At 39.0% G+C, this 21,632-nt stretch overlaps 1 protein-coding gene across 2 annotated transcripts in view; it reads left to right on the forward strand.

The window, feature by feature from the left end:
- DYNC1H1 (dynein cytoplasmic 1 heavy chain 1) overlaps positions 1-17,897 on the forward strand; it is a 72,904-nt gene extending 55,007 nt beyond the window's left edge. Inside the window, exons 53-78 of one of the 2 annotated variants that reach the window (XM_089522555.1) lie at positions 29-146; positions 513-728; positions 951-1,163; positions 1,683-1,810; positions 2,363-2,516; positions 3,420-3,566; positions 3,677-3,827; positions 4,875-5,128; positions 5,279-5,413; positions 5,502-5,596; positions 6,862-7,036; positions 7,186-7,261; positions 7,604-7,764; positions 8,584-8,695; positions 8,782-8,842; positions 8,939-9,062; positions 9,974-10,087; positions 11,602-11,772; positions 12,796-13,013; positions 13,117-13,220; positions 13,706-13,917; positions 14,513-14,666; positions 15,069-15,211; positions 16,459-16,627; positions 17,267-17,394; positions 17,489-17,897. In XM_089522555.1, the coding sequence (XP_089378681.1) occupies positions 29-146; positions 513-728; positions 951-1,163; positions 1,683-1,810; positions 2,363-2,516; positions 3,420-3,566; positions 3,677-3,827; positions 4,875-5,128; positions 5,279-5,413; positions 5,502-5,596; positions 6,862-7,036; positions 7,186-7,261; positions 7,604-7,764; positions 8,584-8,695; positions 8,782-8,842; positions 8,939-9,062; positions 9,974-10,087; positions 11,602-11,772; positions 12,796-13,013; positions 13,117-13,220; positions 13,706-13,917; positions 14,513-14,666; positions 15,069-15,211; positions 16,459-16,627; positions 17,267-17,394; positions 17,489-17,617 (3,862 nt within the window). In that variant the 3' untranslated portion in view covers positions 17,618-17,897. The remainder of the gene's footprint in view (positions 1-28; positions 147-512; positions 729-950; positions 1,164-1,682; positions 1,811-2,362; positions 2,517-3,419; positions 3,567-3,676; positions 3,828-4,874; positions 5,129-5,278; positions 5,414-5,501; positions 5,597-6,861; positions 7,037-7,185; positions 7,262-7,603; positions 7,765-8,583; positions 8,696-8,781; positions 8,843-8,938; positions 9,063-9,973; positions 10,088-11,601; positions 11,773-12,795; positions 13,014-13,116; positions 13,221-13,705; positions 13,918-14,512; positions 14,667-15,068; positions 15,212-16,458; positions 16,628-17,266; positions 17,395-17,488) is intronic. The other variant, XM_089522556.1, reaches the window with a different exon arrangement.
- Positions 17,898-21,632: the final 3,735 nt, after the last annotated feature.

Genomic DNA, 21,632 nt, shown 5'->3' on the forward strand with positions numbered 1-21,632 from the left:
TCCTAAAGGTTTTTTTCCCCTTTTCCAGTGATGCCATAAGGGAGAAGATGAAGAAGAACTACTTGTCAAATCCCAGTTACAACTATGAAATTGTGAACAGAGCCTCTTTGGCCTGTGGCCCTATGGTAAAATGGGCTATTGCACAGGTAAATATTTTGTGCCAATTAGATATGGAAAATAATAAGAATACAATACCATAGGGGTGCATAGTATTTTGAAGATGGTTTCCATAAATAAATAAATAAATAAATAAGCAAGCAAGCAAGCAGAAGAGAAATACAGAATCTAATATGACCATACTTTCCTCAGCCTACCAATCAGTTTCGCCCTATTTCCAGAATGGGGGTTGATGGGAAGAAAACCTTGATAATGCCATTCAGAGAGTTTAATTTTACAATTCCCCTCACATACTCTTGCTTACTTTTTTGTCTGACCTGTAGCAGATGGATTTGTGGAAGATTGTAAAATCATAAGTGCTGTTGAAGTGGATAACCTAGTCTTTTTTTTCTCAGCTGAACTATGCTGACATGTTGAAACGAGTGGAACCCTTGAGAAATGAACTGCAGAAGCTTGAGGATGATGCCAAAGACAATCAGCAGAAAGCCAATGAAGTTGAGCAGATGATTAGAGACTTAGAAGCCAGCATTGCCCGCTACAAAGAGGAGTATGCCGTGCTGATTTCTGAAGCTCAGGCTATTAAGGCAGATCTGGCTGCAGTAGAAGCCAAAGTAAGACAGCTGAATTTCCTTACATTATTTGCTTAGGATTGATCAGTGTTTTCTCCTCTTTTAAAACATCTTCTTAAAGTCTGTTTAATATTAAACACAGAGCATTGTTTTAATATGCAATCTTCAGGAACTCAACTTTGTTCATATCTCCATATGTTTTCAGTGATACCTAGAAAGATATTTAATTAAGCTTTTAAGTTATATAAGCTGTTTTACTTCTAGGTAAACCGTAGCACAGCTCTCTTGAAGAGTCTGTCTGCAGAACGTGAAAGATGGGAGAAAACAAGTGAAACCTTCAAGAACCAGATGTCTACCATTGCAGGCGACTGTTTGCTTTCAGGAGCCTTTATTGCTTATGCTGGCTACTTTGACCAACAGATGCGTCAAAATCTGTTCACAACATGGTCCCATCACTTGCAACAAGCAAATATTCAGGTAAAAGGCATTTTATCAGTCTTAAAATCAATCACTAATTTCTGCTTGAAAACAGTGCACCGGGAGAAAGGTGGGATATAAAATAAATAGATAAATATTCCATTTTTTTAATCATACACGATTTCTGTGGAACTCTGGCCTATTTTCATGTCTGTTTCCCAAGTGGTCTTCCCCCCCAGGCAGCTCACAGAGCCAGATCTGTTTAGCCTCAGTAGAACTGGTGGGTATTTTTAGACCATGGTCTGTTGCTCCCAGATGTGCGGTACTCCTGTAAGATAGTGCTGTTTAAGAAAGGATGAATTTACTTGGACAATATTGGACTTGTTTCCTCCACATCTTCCTTTTTGATTCTAAGTTCATCTTTCTTATACAGAAATTGCAATAAAAGTGCAACATTTTTGGAGCCAAACCAAATCACATCTTACATGTTAGACCACAAATAGTAGGAGGATAACTTGCATTGTCATTAACTATGTCTTGGATTCCTTTGACGAAATCATTGTAATGTTTTCCCTACAGTTCCGTACAGATATTGCCAGAACAGAATACCTATCCAATGCGGATGAACGCCTTCGCTGGCAAGCAAGTTCATTACCTGCAGATGATTTATGCACAGAAAATGCAATAATGCTCAAGCGTTTTAATAGGTACACTTGCTTTTCTTAGTGCATTTGTTAACAGCATATGACTTTTTGTGCCAAAAAAACTGCTAGAAAAAGTACTGTTGGAGCATTTCTGGTGATGATCTGTGCTAGTCTTTCTCTTATTTGGAAACAGTGCTATGCTGGATATTTAGCTCTAGAATTTTCATAAATGGAGCAGATGTTATCTCATGGTCTCCAAACGTTAGATTAATCTTTGGAAAGAGGCACATTTCTATCCTTTTTCATTTTATATTAAACTTTCATGAGAGTGTTTTCTTTAAGAAAAATACCACATAATGCCTTAGAGAAGCAAATTAAAAAGCAACTTGCAAAATCAAAAATATAATGCGGTGCAATTTGCACTCAACTTACATCTATAGTAAAGCTGGCCATTATATACTGATGTAGCTCATCATAAAATCTAAGCCATTCTTGAATATGCTGGTACATACAGCATTTTCAAGTGCAAAATGCTGCAGTCTGAATGTAACATGCTAAATAAGTTTCTTTCCCATCAGTTTAATCTCAACTAACTTGTAATAAATTACTCTTTAGGTATCCCCTGATTATTGACCCCTCAGGGCAAGCTACAGAGTTCATCATGAATGAATACAAGGACCGCAAAATAACCCGCACTAGCTTTTTGGATGATGCCTTCAGAAAGAACCTGGAGAGTGCTTTGCGATTTGGTAATCCTCTACTGGTCCAGGTTAGTTGTCACTTCATATTTCTTAACGGCTAGGGACAAGTTATAGATTGCTTTTTGTAAAAGCCCAAATCACTTTGTGTGTAAGTGTGTGCATGTGTGAGTAGGGGGGAGATGGACCAGTAACAAATAAATGTGAACTTTAATTCCTTCCAGTAGTTTGAGGTTCTTTTGACACTAGATAATGAGGTACATCCAAGCCTTGCTGGAGCCAATGAGACCCAAGTATACATAATTAAAGTGGTTAGCAACTAGTTGTCATTTTGCTGTATTTTAGCTGTATTTAAAACTCTGTTTTTCTTTGACAAAAATTGAGGATGTCCCATGAAAATGTACCTTCATAATGCTCGTATTTTAAGCACCATACAAATAACCTATGTTTTTCTTGAAATAATTACATTCAAAGACATTTGGCTTCTTAATATGTCTAATGGCTCTAAAGATATTCTGTTTGGGAGGCAGCATTCTTATCTAAACTCCAGTCACTGTTGGATTCAGGCTAATAATACCTTTCATACTTTACCTCAATCCATCTAGAGAATAATTGGTCATAAAGACTGAACACACAGCTGAGAGTATACTAGCACTCTATGTAAGATCAGAACAGAGGTTCCAAAGAACTGACCCATGAGTTACATGAGGCAAGGGCATTTTGCATTTTACAGACAATTGTTTCTGTGAGAAAACATGATAAGACTTCAGAAATGCAGCCTGTGTTGCAGCATGTCTGCTGGTCAGATTTAAATGAGAGAGATCACTGTATGTGCATATGCAAATTTTTGTGGATGCTTAAGGCTTTATTTTGAGTTACAACCTATATGTGGATTGAAAGTTCTTAAACCAATTCAAGAATTTGATCTCCATTAATTCTGCTAATTACCTTTTTTTCTTGAAATTCTTGTGCAGGATGTGGAGAGCTATGATCCTGTCCTGAATCCTGTGCTGAACCGTGAAGTCCGTAGAACTGGTGGACGAGTTCTTATTACCCTGGGAGATCAGGATATTGATTTGTCTCCATCTTTTGTCATTTTCCTCTCCACCAGGGACCCAACAGTAAGCAACAAGCTTACTTTATGAAGTCACCTCATAAAATTAATTGGTGGTATGGCAGGGGAAGATTATACTATTTAAAAAGTGACACTGGCATGTGTTTTATTTGGTAGGTTGAATTCCCACCAGATCTATGTTCCCGTGTGACATTTGTCAACTTCACAGTAACACGTAGCAGCTTACAAAGCCAGTGTCTAAATGAGGTACTGAAAGCTGAAAGACCAGATGTGGATGAGAAACGCTCTGACCTTCTCAAACTTCAAGGTACAATATTGAAAAATCAACTTCTGAACAACTTCTGAACATTCCTATAGGCAGATAACAACAACAACAAAAGAAAGCTAGAGATGCTATGGAATCATGCTCTCCCCTCTTGAATTCCATCCTGCAATTTAAGTTTTGGCTTCACTAGATGTGAAGCATCTAGTGCTTCAGAATGCTAGTAGAACTCAGAATGTCAAAATGTTAGTCTTCTGGAAAGGTGTTTCAAGAATTTAGTAAGCCTAAATGACAAGATTCCAGTTTCTTTTTTGGTGGTGATATTTAAAAGCAATACTACACCCAACTCATTCAGATCCCAAAATGAAAAAAATTCCCTAAAAGGTACCCCAAGTTTTAATGTATCTTTATAGAATTGCACAGTTGTTCAAATAAAAATGTGTGTTTCATGCTTAAGGAAAAAAGCTGGGAGGTGAATCCCTAAACAAACACAAGCAGGTGAATGAGCAAAAAGTTTAGGGGAAATGGACACTCGGCAATTTTATTTAAACAGTGTGTTGCACTAAAATGCAATGAATGTAGTATTTAAAAAAATGTTAAAATACAAAGCTAGCAATCTATAAAAAGTAATTCAAGCCTGTGGGCCACGCCCTACAAACATACACGTAAAATGAACAATCAGTACTGGGCCAGAAAACTGCAAATCCCATGGGAACATATACAGTACAAAAAATATCAGTTCATTTGTGCCTCACAAAATGAGATAAAAGGGTATACAACCAGTTAGAGAGTGCACAATGACTAACAAATTAAAAAGGGATAATGCAGTATGCCCATTACAAAATATGCATACTGCATTATCCCTTTTTAATTTGTTAGTCATTGTGCACTCTCTAACTGGTTGTACCCAAGGAATATTGGAATTTCTCAATAATCATGAAGTGAAACTGGTTGAATCTGCTTATCTTTGTCAAAAACAGTGTTAATACTCAGGCCCTATAGTTCTATGGCTAGAGAAGATTACAGATAGATTGGCTTTGTGTAGTATGGCTCAAATTACAATATCCTTATAGGACTTCATTTTTTTAAAAGGTGAATTCCAGCTGCGCCTGCGGCAGTTAGAAAAATCTCTTCTCCAAGCCCTCAATGAAGTAAAAGGGCGAATTTTGGATGATGACACTATCATAACCACACTGGAGAACCTAAAGAGAGAGGCAGCTGAAGTTACTCGAAAAGTCGAAGAAACAGATATTGTCATGCAAGAGGTGGAGACTGTCTCCCAGCAGTATCTCCCACTTTCTACTGCATGTAGCAGCATCTACTTCACAATGGAATCACTGAAACAGGTACAAGAGGGTGACTGCTAGCCCTCCCTCTCTCTCTCATTTTCTTTGTTACCTATGTTTTTAATAGAACATGGCAGGGCACTATAGATGTAAAAACTGCTTCTTTCTCTACTGCTTGACAGTGTATTTTCCCTTTAAATTTTTCTTTAGATACATTTCCTGTATCAGTACTCACTCCAATTTTTCCTGGATATCTATCACAATGTCTTGTATGAAAATCCAAATTTGAAGGGAGTTACAGACCATACCCAACGGCTTTCCATCATCACAAAGGATCTCTTCCAGGTTCAGTGGCATTTAATATTTCAAAAGCACTTAAAAAAACTCTTTGATGGGAAACATTTTGCCAAGCTTTCTCATTTTGTATTGACAGGTGGCTTTCAATAGAGTTGCTCGTGGCATGCTGCATCAGGATCATATCACTTTTGCAATGCTATTGGCTAGAATTAAACTGAAAGGCACCATTGGGTAAGCATATAATTCTTTCTTATTTTAACACGTGGCATTGTTTTCAGTTTCTTACAGATGTAGAGAGTGTGGTGTAGTGATGGTTTTTATGAATATTGTACAAGGCAAGGCAGTTTATATAAAAATAACCTAAAGCACAAACGGATAAGCAAAACAATATTTTTTTAAAATCTGATAAAAATAATGTTCTGGAAAGAGCTGCTAAATCTGTCCCGTGTTCTGAGTCCTGTAACTGATAATTGATACTTCTCTCCTAAAAACTCACAAAACCCTTTGTAGTGGAGCTAAGGTCCCAGATAGATATCTGTTCAGATATTTGTTGTGGACCTGTTGTTCCTGACTATTTGAGACTTTGAAGCCCAAAGCAAACAATTTGAATTGCACTTGGGAACCAGTATAACAAATGGAGTATTACTGTAATGTGCTCTGCGTGTGTTGTGTCCATCAGATCCTACTAGCTGAATTCTAGACCAATTGTTGTTTCCAGGCTTGTTTTTAAAAAAGTTCTGTAGAAAGTGTACTAAACTTGGAGAAAATAAAAGTATGAATGGCAGGAGTCTTAGTGTTTTCCCATGAGTAAAAACAAAAGTAGAGCACAGCACAAACACTCAGCAAGCTAATTTATGTTGATGCAACAGGTAGACAGGTCTAATACCTGTGTTAATTTTTGATGAAGTAAATCTATCAAAAAGCTGTCCTGGTCTGTTCTCCCATATAGTCTTTTGTTCCTGTCTTTCTGCTTTTGGCAGTGTGTGCTATTTCTGTGTCATAGGTTTTAGTTTTGCATTTCCCTGCTGGTCAGGACACGAATGCCAATGTACGCGTCCATTGCACTTCTCTCTTCCTCCTGATATTCTCAAAGGCATCTGGTTAGCCACTGTATAAACAGTATGTTAAACTAGATAGGTCTTTAGTCTGATGCATGATGTACCCATTGTGTTCTTAAATATGAGGTCCTATATGAAGCTTGTCATAAGCTGAAAATGCTTCAGAATGACTGTGGAAGTGCAAGCTTGTATTATTAGCACAGGAGTAAAAATAAACTAGCCTTGGTACTCTTTAACTGCAAGTTCTTGCAATCAGATACTTCTTTTCTGGTTTAATAGCTGGTGACAGTATAAACATGTAAACAGAACAGTAAAAAATGTCAGGTGACAACCTGAAATTTTTTTACCTAAGAAATAGGCATATTATTTCGTGTCATCAGAAAAGAGTAAAGCAAATTGTATTGTTCTCAACATAATTTTCTTTTGTTTCAATTTAAGGGAACCTGCATATGATGCAGAATTCCAGCACTTCTTGAGAGGGAAAGAAATTGTACTCAGCAACACACCTCTCCCCAAAATCAGTGGCCTGACTGTAGAGCAACTAGAAGCCATGATGAGACTGAGTTTCCTGCCTGCCTTTAAAGATCTTGTTTCTAAAGTTAAAGCTGATGATGTAAGTAGACTCATAAGACTTCCCCTCTAGAAATGCATATGCTCCTGTAGTATCTTCATGCATGGAAGCTCTGTGTTTCTTGGTCTAACATAAGGTTCCTTTATGCTGCATCAGACTAATGGCTTTTCTTTTGTGTATTTGATCCACAGCAGTTCTGCATTTGGTTAGACAGCAGTTCACCAGAGCAGACTGTGCCCTATCTCTGGACAGAAGACAAGCCTGCAAGTAAGTTCAAATGTCAGTGTGGATTATGTGTGAATTTAGCTATTTGGGGAAATCTCAACCATATGTTCGGATGGGTTTACAATTTTCCATACATTGAGAATGCAACTAAGGAGGAGATCAGGAGGTAAATACTCCAATTCCAATGAGAGGCCACACACTGCCATGTTCCTTGTTACTTGGAAGAGCTTCATGGCAGCAAGATTCCTCTCTCCAGCACTCATCTCCACCAGACATGTCCTTCTTTCTGCAGCTCAAAAACTGTTTGAGGGAGTGGAGAATTAGCATGAAACTTAAAAACTGAATGCTGATCATTTCATTACATGTATGTATCTTTGATTTCAGCATCCATTGGACAGGCCATCCATCGCTTGCTTCTGATCCAGGCTTTCCGTCCAGATCGTTTGTTGGCAATGGCACATCAGTTTGTTTCCACAAATCTTGGAGAAAATTTCATGTCTATTATGGAGCAGCCCTTGGATCTGGCACACATTGTAGATACAGAGGCAAGTAGACATTTGGGCCTTTCAGTTACAACTAGAGTAGATCTGTTAAATCAATTTTTCCTAAGTTTTTACTCACTGTGCAGCCGTTGGTTCAGTGGGTTTTCTCTGGTTGGGACAACCAATAGGATTCAGCCTTTAAGTAGCACTTTGATATGTTCCTTATATTTTCATGTGCAGCTTGTAGAAGCTGGGATTTTGGGCATATTGTACATTTGGCCCTTTGTATGCACTGGGGTTTGATTCCAGGATCCCCCATGAATACCAAAATCCATGGATATTCAAGTCCCATTAAATGGAATGTCGTAGTAAAATGATGCCTCTTATATAAAATGGCAAAAATATAAAATGGGAATGAATGAATGTGTGTGTGTGTGTGTGTGTATGTATGTATGTATATATATATATGTGTATATATATATATATATATATATATATATATTTTCAAATCGTGGATATTTCAATCTGTGGACAAAAAAAATCTGTGGATATGGCTGACTACTATCTATAGAAGGCATGAAACAGACTAAAATCTAAGCTTGCATTCATTATGCTATATGGCTTTATAGATTAATTAGATGTGGAAAAATGGTTGAGACCCAAAGAACTGTACAAATAGTTCTGCCTGTGCAATTCAGCCTTGCAGATCCAGGCTTAGAAGAAAGAATTTCCTTCAAGTTCTCCATTGTTGAAAGAAATTTTATCAGTTCCCTGGCACAAGAAACAATAACTTAGCATGTTGTAGAAACAAATCTATTTGCTGTACATTTATTGTAATCATTTTATCACTTCCCTTTAACTCCTGCCCCCATCCGATTTTAGGTGAAGCCTAATACTCCTGTTTTGATGTGTTCTGTGCCTGGCTATGATGCCAGTGGACATGTTGAAGACCTTGCTGCAGAGCAAAACACACAAATAACCTCTATTGCTATTGGTAAGTCCCTCAGACACTTCTGTCACTCAAATGCTGTGCAAAGTAACTTCAGATATAAATATTAAGTTGTAATATTTTACTTGTAGGTTCTGCTGAAGGATTTAACCAAGCAGATAAGGCAATTAATACAGCAGTGAAGTCAGGCAGGTAAGCTATGTTCTGTTTGCTCAGCTTTGACTTCATGCAATCTAAACTCCAGAACTTTGTATATCTTTCGGTATTTTAAAAAACTTTTTGTTGTAGGTGGGTCATGCTAAAGAATGTCCACTTGGCACCTGGATGGCTGATGCAACTGGAAAAGAAGTTACATTCTCTTCAGCCTCATGCCTGCTTTAGACTTTTCCTTACCATGGAGATAAATCCAAAAGTAAGCAGCCCAGGAATGAAATTAAACCAATGCCTGAATGTTAGCAGGCTGTTTTATTTTAAATTCACATTGCTGGAGAAGAATGCATCTTACAGTAGCCTTTTTCCTGTGAGTTGTCCATCCTCACACTTGTCGGCTGTTGAATCTTTTCACAATTAATACAACCATTAGAAAATATTTAGATTTTTATGTTACAGATTTTGAAAGTGGCTCACATAATCTTAGTAACCATGGGTAAAAATAAAATACTGAATGCAAAATCTCTCTGGATATTCTTACACTCCATTCTGTTCCGTTGGCTGTGGAGTGATTCTTTCATGTGATCTTATTTCTATGATTTTTATTAAAAACAAGGGCCAGAATTCAGCAGCTATGAATGTGTAGCCTAGAGTTATGCATTCATGACTGGTTCATATTCACGACCCCTACATATTCACTGTTTTAGGTAATATGTAGAGACTATGAAAGTCCCCCAGTCCTCCCTTACTGGGCAGCACCTGCTGCGGACAACAGGGGTCTATTCCCTTGTCTGTCAGGAAGCATCTGACTGACATTTCCATCTCCTCTCCTGCCAGCAATCTCTGGTGTGACAGGAACACTTATTCTGCCTGTCACAGTGGAGATTGCTCACAGGAGAGGTTGGAAACGTTAATCAGCTTCTTCCTGATTGATGAGAAAAAGCCCTGTTGTGTGCAGTGGCAGCTGCCTGGTAAGTAGGGGTTGGGGGATTGAGCCAGAAGACACTGTTTAGCTATATAACTAAGGTGCTGTGTAACTAAGTACCTGATACAGAATTGCAGTCAAGATACCTAACACAAACATATACTAGCATAGGGTGTGAAGGCAGAAGAAACCTGAGAAATTAGAGGGAATTGTTCAGTGTGTAATGAAGGTGTCTATTCTACATACAGGTGCCAGTTAATTTGCTACGTGCTGGAAGAATTTTTGTGTTTGAACCACCACCTGGTGTAAAGGCCAACATGCTGAGAACCTTTAGCAGCATTCCAGTGTCTAGAATGTGCAAGGTAAGCTTTTATGTACTGAATAGGCACCAGAGTTGCCCAAAATGGCAGTAGCATTCCCACAGTACTCATAGAATCATAGAATCGTAGAGTTGGAAGAGACCACTAGGGCCATCCAGTCCAACCCCCTGCCATGCAGGAAATCCAAATCAAAGCATCCCTGACAGATGGCCATCCAGCCTCTGTTTAAAGACCTCCAAGGAAGGAGACTCTATCACCTTCCGAGGAAGTGCATTCCACTGTACTAGAGTGTTTAACTTTGGTTCAAGTACTAACCTTAAAGATGGATGTTGCTCCTCCATTGGCAACATCTACTTTAACCATTTATTGACTTCATTAAGCCACACAGTGAATGGAAGGCAGGAAAAAAACTGTGTGGTACCATAGTACAGTCAGCCCTTTCTATCTGTGGGCTTGCCATCCACAGATTGGAGAATCTGCAGATGGCCCCACCCTGTTCTCCTCAGTGGCAGTGTATGCATGTGGCTGCACTGCCACTTAGACGAATGGGAGTTGGTCCCACAATATTTGGCGTTGGGGGGGGGGGGCGAAATGGAATTCTCATAGATACAAAGGACCAACTATAATTCTCTCCAGGACCTGAACTTATAGTGCTTGTCAAAACATACAAAACAGACTTATCCAGCCCCTCACCACCTGAGGCAGCATAAATTTGTTTAAAACCAGCAAAGGCCAAGATCTTTTGTTCTGATTAGATAACCATATGTGTATCCACTGACAAAGGCCTTATCTACATGATTAAGGTACTCTTCATTCTGTTATTGTGTGCCTTCAAGTCATTTCTGACTTATGGCAACCCTAAAGCAAACCTATTATGGGGTTTTCTTGGTAAGATTTGTTGGGAGGAGGTTTGCCATTGCCTTCCCGAGGCTGAAAGCATGTGACTTGCCCAAGGTCACCTAGTGGGTTTATGTCCAAGGTGGGAATAGTACCCTGATCTCCAGTGTCATAGTCCAATACTCAGACCACTACACCATGCTCTCTTCTTTATTGAAATAGAATGTGAAAAAACATGCAATTTGAAGGGATTCTTGCAAGGGGGGTTGGAAAAATTCATACTCTGCAGAAAACGGATGCGAAGATGTGCATTATTGAACATGTGACCATCCTTCTGCTTTGCATGAATTTGGATGGTTGCACATTTGCAGCAGAGGGAGGGTAAATAGTTGCGAATAGATGCAGATTGGCTCAGGAAAGTGAAGACAATTAAAAATTAATGACAATGTGCAAAAACCTTCAACAATTCGCATAATATTCTTATCTGTAGACTAGCCCATAGTCTGTGCTGTTTCTTTGAAAAACATCTTTGGAAAACCTGTTTGTAACACTGCAAGATAATATAGAAAAGGAAAAAAAATTCTTCCTTGCCAACAAAAGTCTAAAAGATGAACAGTGTAGTGGATCTCAGGGAAGCAGCTATTTGGTTCTAATGGATACTTTAATCCGACTGGCACTAATGCAGAATAATTATACCTATGGTTTTTTCTCTTCCCTAGTCACCAAATGAACGTGCTCGTCTGTATTTCCTCCTTGCATGGTTCCATGCCATAATTCAGGAGCGCCTGCGGTATGCTCCCCTTGGCTGGTCCAAAAAATATGAATTTGGTGAATCAGACCTAAGGTCTGCATGCGATACTGTGGATACATGGCTGGATGATACAGCAAAGGTAAGTGAATTTACAGATACTGGAAGCCACTGCTTAGCTGACAGATTAGGAACTGCAGCATTGTCAGAAACAGGAATTAATTGAAAAGCAGAGCTCATGAAGGAAACATGAGGGAATTAGAATGGCTTGCTTGGGACTCTCCATACATGCCGTGCTTGCAAAGTCTCTCAGGTGGCTTGGTGCCTTTTCCCCCCTCTCAGCTTGTTTTGCAAGCAGCACGCATGTGCGCTGTTGATTCCAAACAACCCTCCATAGACAAGAATGATGAAAGAGCGGATTCCTCATCAGATTATTGGAACATGTCTATAATTTGCAACTATTGAAAGAGCTAAATAATTTAGTGTAGAGCTAAATTGCATTAATAACTTTTATTTTACAGTTCATCTTTCCTCTAAAGAACTAAACCGCATAATGGCATGGCATCATTACTCATCCCCTTTACCCTGACAACAGCCTCATGAGATTGGTTAGGCAGAGAGTAATAGATTAGTAGCTGTGTGCCCTGGTCTCATACTCTAACCACTGTACTAAACTGGCACTAAATTTGTAGTAATGGTCTTGTATACTTTACCATTCACATGCTATTCTACAAGCTAAAGGTTTCTAATGTTAAGACTCTTAACAATGGAATAGGTTGGACTGTTCTTCATTGGAGGTTTTTAAACAGAAACTAGATGACTATGGTCCAGTCCACACTGCAGAAATAATCCAGTTTGAGACTGCTTTAACTGCCCTAACAGTTCTAGGCAATCTTGGGAACTGTAGTTTATTGCAGTACCACAGCTCTCTGACAGAGAAGGCTAAATGTCTATGTTTCCCAGAATTCCACAGCATTCCAGGGCAATTAAAGTGGTCTCAAACTGGACTATTTCTACACTGTATTTTTGACCTTTCTCTCCGGGATACTTTGGCCTTGGATTCTTGCAGGGCAGGAATTTGGACTCGATGGGCCCTTGTAGCCACTTTGAACTATATATTTTTGTTATTCTTTTTCTCATTCAACAAAACTGTCTCTGTTTCCAGGGCCGTCAAAATATCTCACCTGACAAGATCCCATGGTCTGCTTTGAAGACTCTAATGGCTCAATCAATTTATGGAGGCCGCATTGATAATGAATTTGACCAGCGTTTATTGAACACATTCCTGGAACGCCTCTTCACCACTTTGAGCTTTGACAGTGAATTCAAATTGGCTTGCAAGGTTGATGGGCATAAAGATATTCAAATGCCAGATGGAATCAGGTACTTAAAGTTAGCCTTTAGAAATACATATAAATTAAGCTTTTTCATGATCTCCAGGATGGTATGGACAACTTGGTCATAATCTGTCATTATGATTTGACAGACGTGAAGAATTTGTCCAGTGGGTTGAGCTATTGCCAGATACACAAACCCCATCATGGCTTGGGTTACCAAACAATGCTGAGAAAGTTCTTCTCACCACACAGGGTAAGTATCCTCTTTTTGCTGTACATTTTTCATAACAGAAGCAACTGGGTATCAACAGACTGATCTAGAACAAGAATTACTCTGTAACACTTTTAGAGACAACCTGATTTTGTATAACTGTCATTGGCCACATTAAGGAGATACACAGGTTGGTGGGGTATATATGTATGGAGGCTTTGGGGAGATGAATTCTGAAAGCTATGATTTCACACTCTAGCTCTTGACTGTTTCAGTTTACCCATTGTGTAAACCCATAAGACACATTAGAGAATAGTTGAGTGACCCTGATATAATACAGAATCAAATCCTTAAAATATCTCTAGGGTTTTCAAAATTGAGGCCTGAATTGAAAACTTGTTGCATTTTGCATTGTTCAGAGTAAACCAGTGACATCTGATAGGCAGACCTTAGCCATTTTTAAAATGCCTGTGCATATACTTCGGAGATAGAATGAGAAGTTACATCATATGTCTTGTTGATTTCAGGAATTGATATGATCAGTAAAATGCTGAAAATGCAGATGTTAGAAGATGAGGATGATTTAGCCTATGCAGAGACTGAGAAAAAGGCACGAACAGACTCTACTTCAGATGGGCGTCCAGCCTGGATGCGAACACTACACACCACAGCTTCCAACTGGCTCCATCTCATCCCACAGACTCTGAATCATCTGAAACGAACAGTGGAAAACATTAAGGTGAGAAATGCAGGGTTTTTTTTCTTTTGGTGTAAGAAACAAAGAAGGGGATACAAACCAGTAGTTATATAATCCTAGGAGACTGTGTTTAACAAACAAACATTATCTTGGCATCAGAAACTAAAATCTAAAGTTAAGTAACTTTAGGAGTTGTAATACAGAAATGTATATACCACTTATGAAAAATACCATAGCAATATAAATCATACAAATCACAATATAAAATACGAAATATATCTTATAAAATTCTAAGTCACAACTCAGAGTCTTAAGCAGCTACCTATAATTAAAACAATTGATTGCTTACATTTCATAGGAAATAAATTTCATACTAATAGGGATATGCTAACTTGCTTTAGTAGTATATTGATAGCAAGTGCAGTTCTTTTCAGGAAAGATAATTACTTATTTAACTTTCCCATTGCTGCATTCTGCACCAACTGCAACTTTGAGGCTAATCTAAAATGGTGTGGAACGTACATTGCTGTAATCCTGTTTTGATGTTACCAGTGCCTGGATCTTGTCATATTCAGATGTACTGAACTGTCAAGTTTCTCTTAAGGAACTAAAATCTGCTTTTCCTCTTGAAACCAAGGATCCATTGTTCAGGTTCTTTGAGAGAGAAGTGAAGATGGGAGCCAAACTTCTTCAGGATGTTCGTCAAGATCTTGCAGATGTAGTTCAAGTGTGTGAAGGAAAGAAGAAACAGACTAATTATCTGCGAACACTCATTAATGAACTAGTGAAAGGTGAGCTATTCTAAACTATAAATGTACACTCAGCTTCCTAAGTGAAGAAACTGGAAAGCTGCTGCAAGTTAGAAAAAGAAGGGAAAAAGAAAGGTTTAACAATGACATCTTAATTATGATGTTTGCAAGGTGAAAGAAACCAAGTGCCTACATTAAAGTAATAAATACAGTTTAATGCTTGATCACATTCCATGTCTTGTCAGAATGTTCCCTAGATGCTTCAGTTTCGACTCTCTTCATTTTACATAGATTTGGAAACCTTTAGCTTAAGTGAATGTGGGAAAGTTAAAATAAGTGGCATAATTATGTTCTTCACAAAATGCTCATGTCTTTCAAGTTTAAAAACAGCATTGGTTCACATGCTGCATGAAGTCAGGAACTCTTTTATATTTTCTGTTGCAGGTATCTTGCCTCATAGCTGGTCTCACTATACTGTGCCAGCTGGTATGACAGTCATACAGTGGGTGTCAGACTTCAGTGAACGCATTAAACAACTGCAGAATATTTCCCAGGCTGCTGCATCAGGTGGAGCAAAGGAGCTAAAGGTAGGCTAGAATGTTCTTTTCATGTAAATTCAGTGCAGTTAACATGAAAATGCAGTCAGCCCTCTCTATCCATGGATTCCTTATTCATGGATTCAGTCATTCATAGCTTGAAAATATTATATAAACTGCTATTGGAGAGAAAGAGACAGAACAGGAAATAATCAAGGAGCCAATGATCAGATGGGCACAAGATCTTGGACATGGAATACTGTTAGACAAATGGGAAAATGCATGGGGAAAAACAAGTGCCTTTACAGCATGACAACATTTAAAAGAAAATTTTGTTAAAATTGCAAACAGATGGTATTACACACCTTAGAAATTATATAAAATCTATAATCTGCCAACAGATAAGTGTTGGAAATGCCACAAAGTGACAGGATCCTTTCTCCATATGTGGTGAAAATGTCCATTGATAAAGAAATTCTTTTTCTAATATTCATATAAACTTACAAAATATCCTCAAGATACAGTTCCATTTCTCTCCAGAACTATATGTTCTTAGTATGACATTAATATGGTTGTTAAGAGCTTATGATATGAAAGAAATTGATAAACTGACATTCTTACTGAACAAAAAATTAACAAATAAAGTAGAGAAGGACTGGTTGTTATTCCCCAGATACTGAGAGACTTAATTGGGACAATAAGAAGATTAACAAAATTATAAGTTAGTAAGTAGATCAAATAACAGTAATCAAAAGAATTTAAGATAGCGATAAACTGACAATATATTTATTTTATTACTACTGCTGCTGCTACTTGTTTAGAAACAAAGGGAGGAATAGAAAGAGTTAGATAGTATACGTTGGCATTATAAAGAAGGCATGAATGTAACCTCTCTACAAACTTTGAATTTATTGCATTATTGTTTGAATTTATGGAATGCAGTGTTAATGGTATACAGTATCATAAAGCATAATGGTAAGATGTAGAGAGTTGTAGAAGGCTTCTGCCTTTCAAGAGCAGAACTGGGCAGATCTTAAGGGTGTAAGTCAAGCAGATGGGTTTAAATAAGAAACAGATAAAGCTTAAGATGTCACAATGGGTTGCAATAAGAAAAAATGGAAGAATTTTCCTGAGGAATGAAAAATAATTGTGTAGACAGATTGGGAAACTAAATTAGCAGAAGGAGAGGGAAAGAGGAGGGTTCTACATTGATTTGAAAAGACACACCAGTTGCAGACCTTTGGTACTGATGTAATATATCATGATGTATTAAAATAAACTCTACATTTGCTCAACAGAACATTCATGTATGCTTGGGAGGCCTGTTTGTACCTGAGGCCTACATTACTGCTACAAGGCAGTATGTGGCCCAAGCCAACAGTTGGTCCCTTGAAGAACTTTGCCTAGAAGTCAATGTCACAACAACTCAGAATGCAGTACTGGATGCCTGCAGTTTTGGAGTGACAGGTTAGTTGGAGATACTATTTCAAGGCAGAAAGCAAAGTAAATGTCAGAAGTTCCACATTTTTGATAGATTAAAGATAACATATGCTGATTGCAGGGAGCAAAATAATTTAGCATGGAAAGACTGGGAGGGGTTATTTTGCACAGAAATTCAGGTTGCTGAAATGTTCACAGGAGCTTATTGGGTGAGGGGAAACATTGGATTCCCTATCACTCCAGCATCTGCAGATTCTTCAGTTTCATGTATGCAGTTAGATGATGCTGCATTGTGATTGCTGAGGACACTATTCAAGCATTTTGTAATCAACTTAAGATAAAACAGGGTCACTGACAGTCCAGATAGGAGAGACTCCTCTGTGCATGAAGGCTGTCTATGCAGTTATGTATGCTGAAAAATTAGGGAGTGCCCATAGAGACAATGGGGCTAGGATGCTCCCCTCCTCTCATACTTACCTCAGATAAATTACAGAATGCTTGAACAGACCAACATCGAGGATTGTTTTTCATATGCCTGCATACATGTGGCATGTTTGTGTGAAATGTGTGTTTTCTGGGGAGATAACATAGGCTTCTTGGTAGCCTTTAGATGAAATCATGAAGCTGTGCTGTAACTTATCATGTGTGCTTCATTGCTCTTAATAGGTCTGAAGCTTCAAGGGGCAACATGCAACAACAACAAGCTGTCACTTTCCAATGCTATCTCAACAGTATTGCCCATAACTCAGCTTCGCTGGATCAAGCAAACAAATGCTGATAAGAAGTCTAATGTGGTGAGTAAGGGGGCTTATTGATGTTCATGCTTTACAGCTACCCATGCTGCTTTTGCATATCCACCTTCTAACCATCTTCCTGACCTATTTACAGGTGACACTGCCAGTTTATCTGAATTTCACTCGTGCGGATCTGATCTTCACAGTTGACTTTGAAATTGCTACCAAGGAAGATCCTCGTAGCTTCTATGAACGTGGTGTGGCTGTTCTGTGTACTGAGTAAAAAGTAACCTGTAACCTATAACAAATAACATTCATGTGTTTTTTTGTATTTGTAACCCAATTCTATAACTCTGTTTTAACACTGGAAGGAATAAGTAAAGTTGTCAGGGGTGTGTGTAGAGATGACTAGGATAGAAGGATGGATGGATCTGATATGTGGAGATAACTGGGACAGATCTATTTGAAAGGTTTAAGCTGTTGGAAGGATTTATTGTTTTTAGATGGTTCTAGATTGGTGTACTGATGTTAAAGGAGTTCTTAAATAAAATTTAACAGCATGATTCCTGGTTGTGGGTTTTTCTTAGAACATATTCATCAAGAATACCAAAATAAATGACTGCCGTCTGTCCTAACCATCTATCATAAATGTATGCATTGGGGTATGTGCCTATAAATTAAACTTCCATTTAGCTCATTTTGGCTAATACCCATGAGTCTGTCTTCCAGCTTTTCGGCCCTGTGCTGAACCTCTTCAGGCTAGCTCTTCTTTTCCTCTATCACCAACCTATCAAAGACCCATTGCAGCAATGGCCCATAGGCACTCACTGCAGGCTCCATGCAGGGAATTGGAGGAAGTATTAGTAAAGTGGTGCCTTTACGCTAGCCTCTGTCTCAGGGTTGAGAAAAGTGAGGCCCACAGACTACATACAGCCCCTAACCCCCTTTTTGTACATCTCCAGCCCCTCTGCTAAACTCCAAATTAATCAATTACCACTCCTGTGACTATCTAGGAGCTGAGGTTTATATTAACCCCCACCTAATAGATCTCTCCCAATCCTGGAAGTGAATTTTAGTCACATCTAGGTAGGGTATTCAAGGGTGCTGGGATAGGTATAAAATTTGGCCACTACTACAACTTCCCACACCTGCTTTGCTTTGTGCTCATCAAGCATTCACTTTTTTCTGTTATCTAGAGTGGTGAGACTTAACGTATGACCTAATCCTAGGTGGCACTGCCCTCCTGCAACACTGTGGCAAAATAGGGCATAATAACTAGCATAATACCTCAAAACACACTTAATATATTTAGCATGAGACAGAGACACCAGATAGCTAAAGAAGCTAAGGGCCTGAACAGACAGGCCAAAATAAAGCTGCTTTGGGTCACTTTGGAGGTATGCTGTAACTATTTGGCTCAGCAGTACTACATGTGAAAAGGATGTTGGGATTATAGTTAAACATGAGCCAGCAGTGTGATGGTGCAGGAATGAAAGCAAATGCAATTTTAGCCTGTATTAATGGAAACAGGTCCAAAACACACTGCAAAAATGAATAATCCAGTTGGAGACTGCTTTCACTGCCCTGGCTCAATGCTAGGGAATTCTGGAAACTAATTTTGTGAGATTTGGGCTTCTGTGTCAGAGAGCTCTGGTGCCACAATAAAATACAATTCCCAGGATTCCTAGCATCGAGCCAGGGCAGTTGAAGCAGTCCCCAACTGGATTATTTCTGCAGTGTGTTTTGGACCACAGTTTCCAAGTTGAGGGAAGTAATAGTCCCTTTCCAGGTCAAGCCTCATCTGGAATAGAGTGGTCAATTCTGAGCACCTCATTTTAAGAATGATATAGACAAGTTGGAGCAAGAAGGTCAACAAGGATGATAAGAGATATTGTGAATAAAACCTATGAGGAGAGATCAAAGGAAGTGGGCATGTTCAGCTTGAGAAGACTTGAGAAGATTGAGGGCTACCATGAAGAGGTGGGTGCTGGCTTGTTCTCTGCTGTCTCAGAGGATAGAACCTGGCTTAACAGTTTTATATTAAAGGAATATAGATTTCGATGGAACCTGAGAAGGAACATCTTAACAGTGTGAGCAGTTTGGCAATGAAACCAATGGCTTAGAGAAGTGGTGGGGTCTCCTTCTCTGGACATCTTCAAAAAAAGACAGGATAACTACCTTTAGAAATGCTCTAACTAGACGTCTTGCATAGAACAAGGAGATGGTCTTGGTTGCCATTCCAACTCCTGATTATTTGATTGATTATAATTTGATTCTATGACAACAGTATGTATTTAAATATCAAATACTGTAGGGGTAAACAAAAGCATGTCTTAATATGTCACCTAAATACCCTAAAGCAGGATTAGGCAACCTACGGCCCGCGGGCCGGATGCGGCCCAGCGAGGCCTTGGGACCGGCCCCAGCCTGGTCCTGCCACCGATTGCCGCCGGGGCCTTTGGCCTCTCACGCGAGGGCAAGGGGGACAATTGTCTATAGACGCCACAGAAACATGCATTTATATTAACATTTTTTTAAAAAATTAGCAAATTTTTTCACGTGTGTTCCATTTTTTTTAAAAAAAGTGTCCTCTGTTTGAAAAATTTGCCCAACATTTGTCCCGGTTTATTTATTTATATAATTTTTTTAATTATTTATTTTTTGGCTTTGGCCTCCCAGTTGTCTGAGGGACAGCAACCTGGCCCCCGGGTCAAAAATGTTGCCCACCCCTGCCCTAAAGGCACCATCTACTCATGGAAGCTAAGCAGCGTCAGTTCTAGTTAGCAGTTGGATGGGAATTCATCAACGAATGCCAGGTGCTGTAGGCTATATTTCAGTGGAAGGAACTGAAAACCACCTCTGCGTATTCCTTGCCTAAAAAAAGCCCCCTGAAATTCATGGGGCTGGCTTAAGTCGATAGGCGAATTGAAGGCACATACAGAATCTCCATATAGTGCTTTTAGCACTGAGGGGCTTCCTTAGATCAGTGCTAGACTTGATGGAGCCTGTGTAATTACAGCAGCATTTTTAATGTTTATCATTCCTGTCTCCCAACAAATAAAGGCAGTCCATGCATCTTGCCTATTTGTCAGAAATACAAAATGTAAAGAAGTCACAACTAGATGGTGGTTTTATTTTGCCTTTGTGTGTGTTTGAATTACTGAAATCTATAGTTCATAGCTAAAGCTGATGGAAGGCTAACTAAGTGTCCTTCAATTCTGACCAGAGGGTCCAAATCCTGTTTTAACCACATGCAGTAGTATAATGATCTAATGGGAAAGATGGACAAACTAGAAGAATATGTGCTAAGAAACTACTCATTTTCAACCTAAGCAGGAAAAACTGGGACTTAGAAATGAACAAATCCATCTTTCAGAACATTTCTGGCAAAGTATTTTCGAACAGCACAATGCAGTTTTAGCCTTTGTCCACTTCCACTTTGCAAATATCAGTAATGGTCATCAGCCTCTGGCTACAGCATTAACTCTGACATCAGTTCTTATTCTTGACATGTTGTTCTGGAACAAGCAGCCATTTCAACTATACGCTTCCTTACTTCAACCAACAAATGCAAAATTCTGCATTTAGGCCCCCCAAACCAAATGCTTATTAATAGGATGGGGAATGCATTATTCAGCAATACTACATGTAAAAAGGACCTTCAGATTATTGTTGATCATAGATTGAACATGAGCCAGCAGTGTGATGCTGCAGCAAAGAAGGCAAATGCTGCTAAGCCTGCATTAATAGAAGCATAGTTTCCAAGTTGAAGGACATAATATCCCTCTATCCTCTACACTGGTTAGGCCTCACCTGGAGTACTGCATTCCGTTCGGGGCACTTCGTTTTAGGAAGGATATAGACAAGTTGGAGCTGATTCAGAGAAGGGCCACAAGAATGATAAGAGGTACAGAGAACAAAATATAGGAGAAGAGATTGAAGGAGGTGGGTATGTTTAACTTGGCAAAGAGAAGATACAGGGGTGACATGAACAATTTGTTTAAATACTGTACCTCAACTGTTGTCTAATGGTTTGAGGTTACAGGAAAATAGATTTTGATTGAACATTAGAAGAACTTGACAATAATAGTGCTTTGCCATGCACCCCTAGGCACATAAACTTATAATTATGTTTACTATGTTTCATCCAATACTAGACCTGGAATGTACCCTAAGGTGAACCTGTCACAGGGTTTTCTGGGGCTGAGTGTGTGTGACTCACCCAAGGTGGGGAACTGAACCCTGGTCTCCAGGGTCCAACACTCAGAGCACTACACCACGCTGGCTCTCCAGCAGCA

This window comes from Sceloporus occidentalis, unplaced genomic scaffold (assembly GCF_023333645.1).
Source record: "Sceloporus occidentalis isolate IW3139 unplaced genomic scaffold, rSceOcc1.0.p SCAF_4, whole genome shotgun sequence".
In the NCBI taxonomy this organism is placed as follows: Eukaryota; Metazoa; Chordata; class Lepidosauria; order Squamata; family Phrynosomatidae; genus Sceloporus; species Sceloporus occidentalis.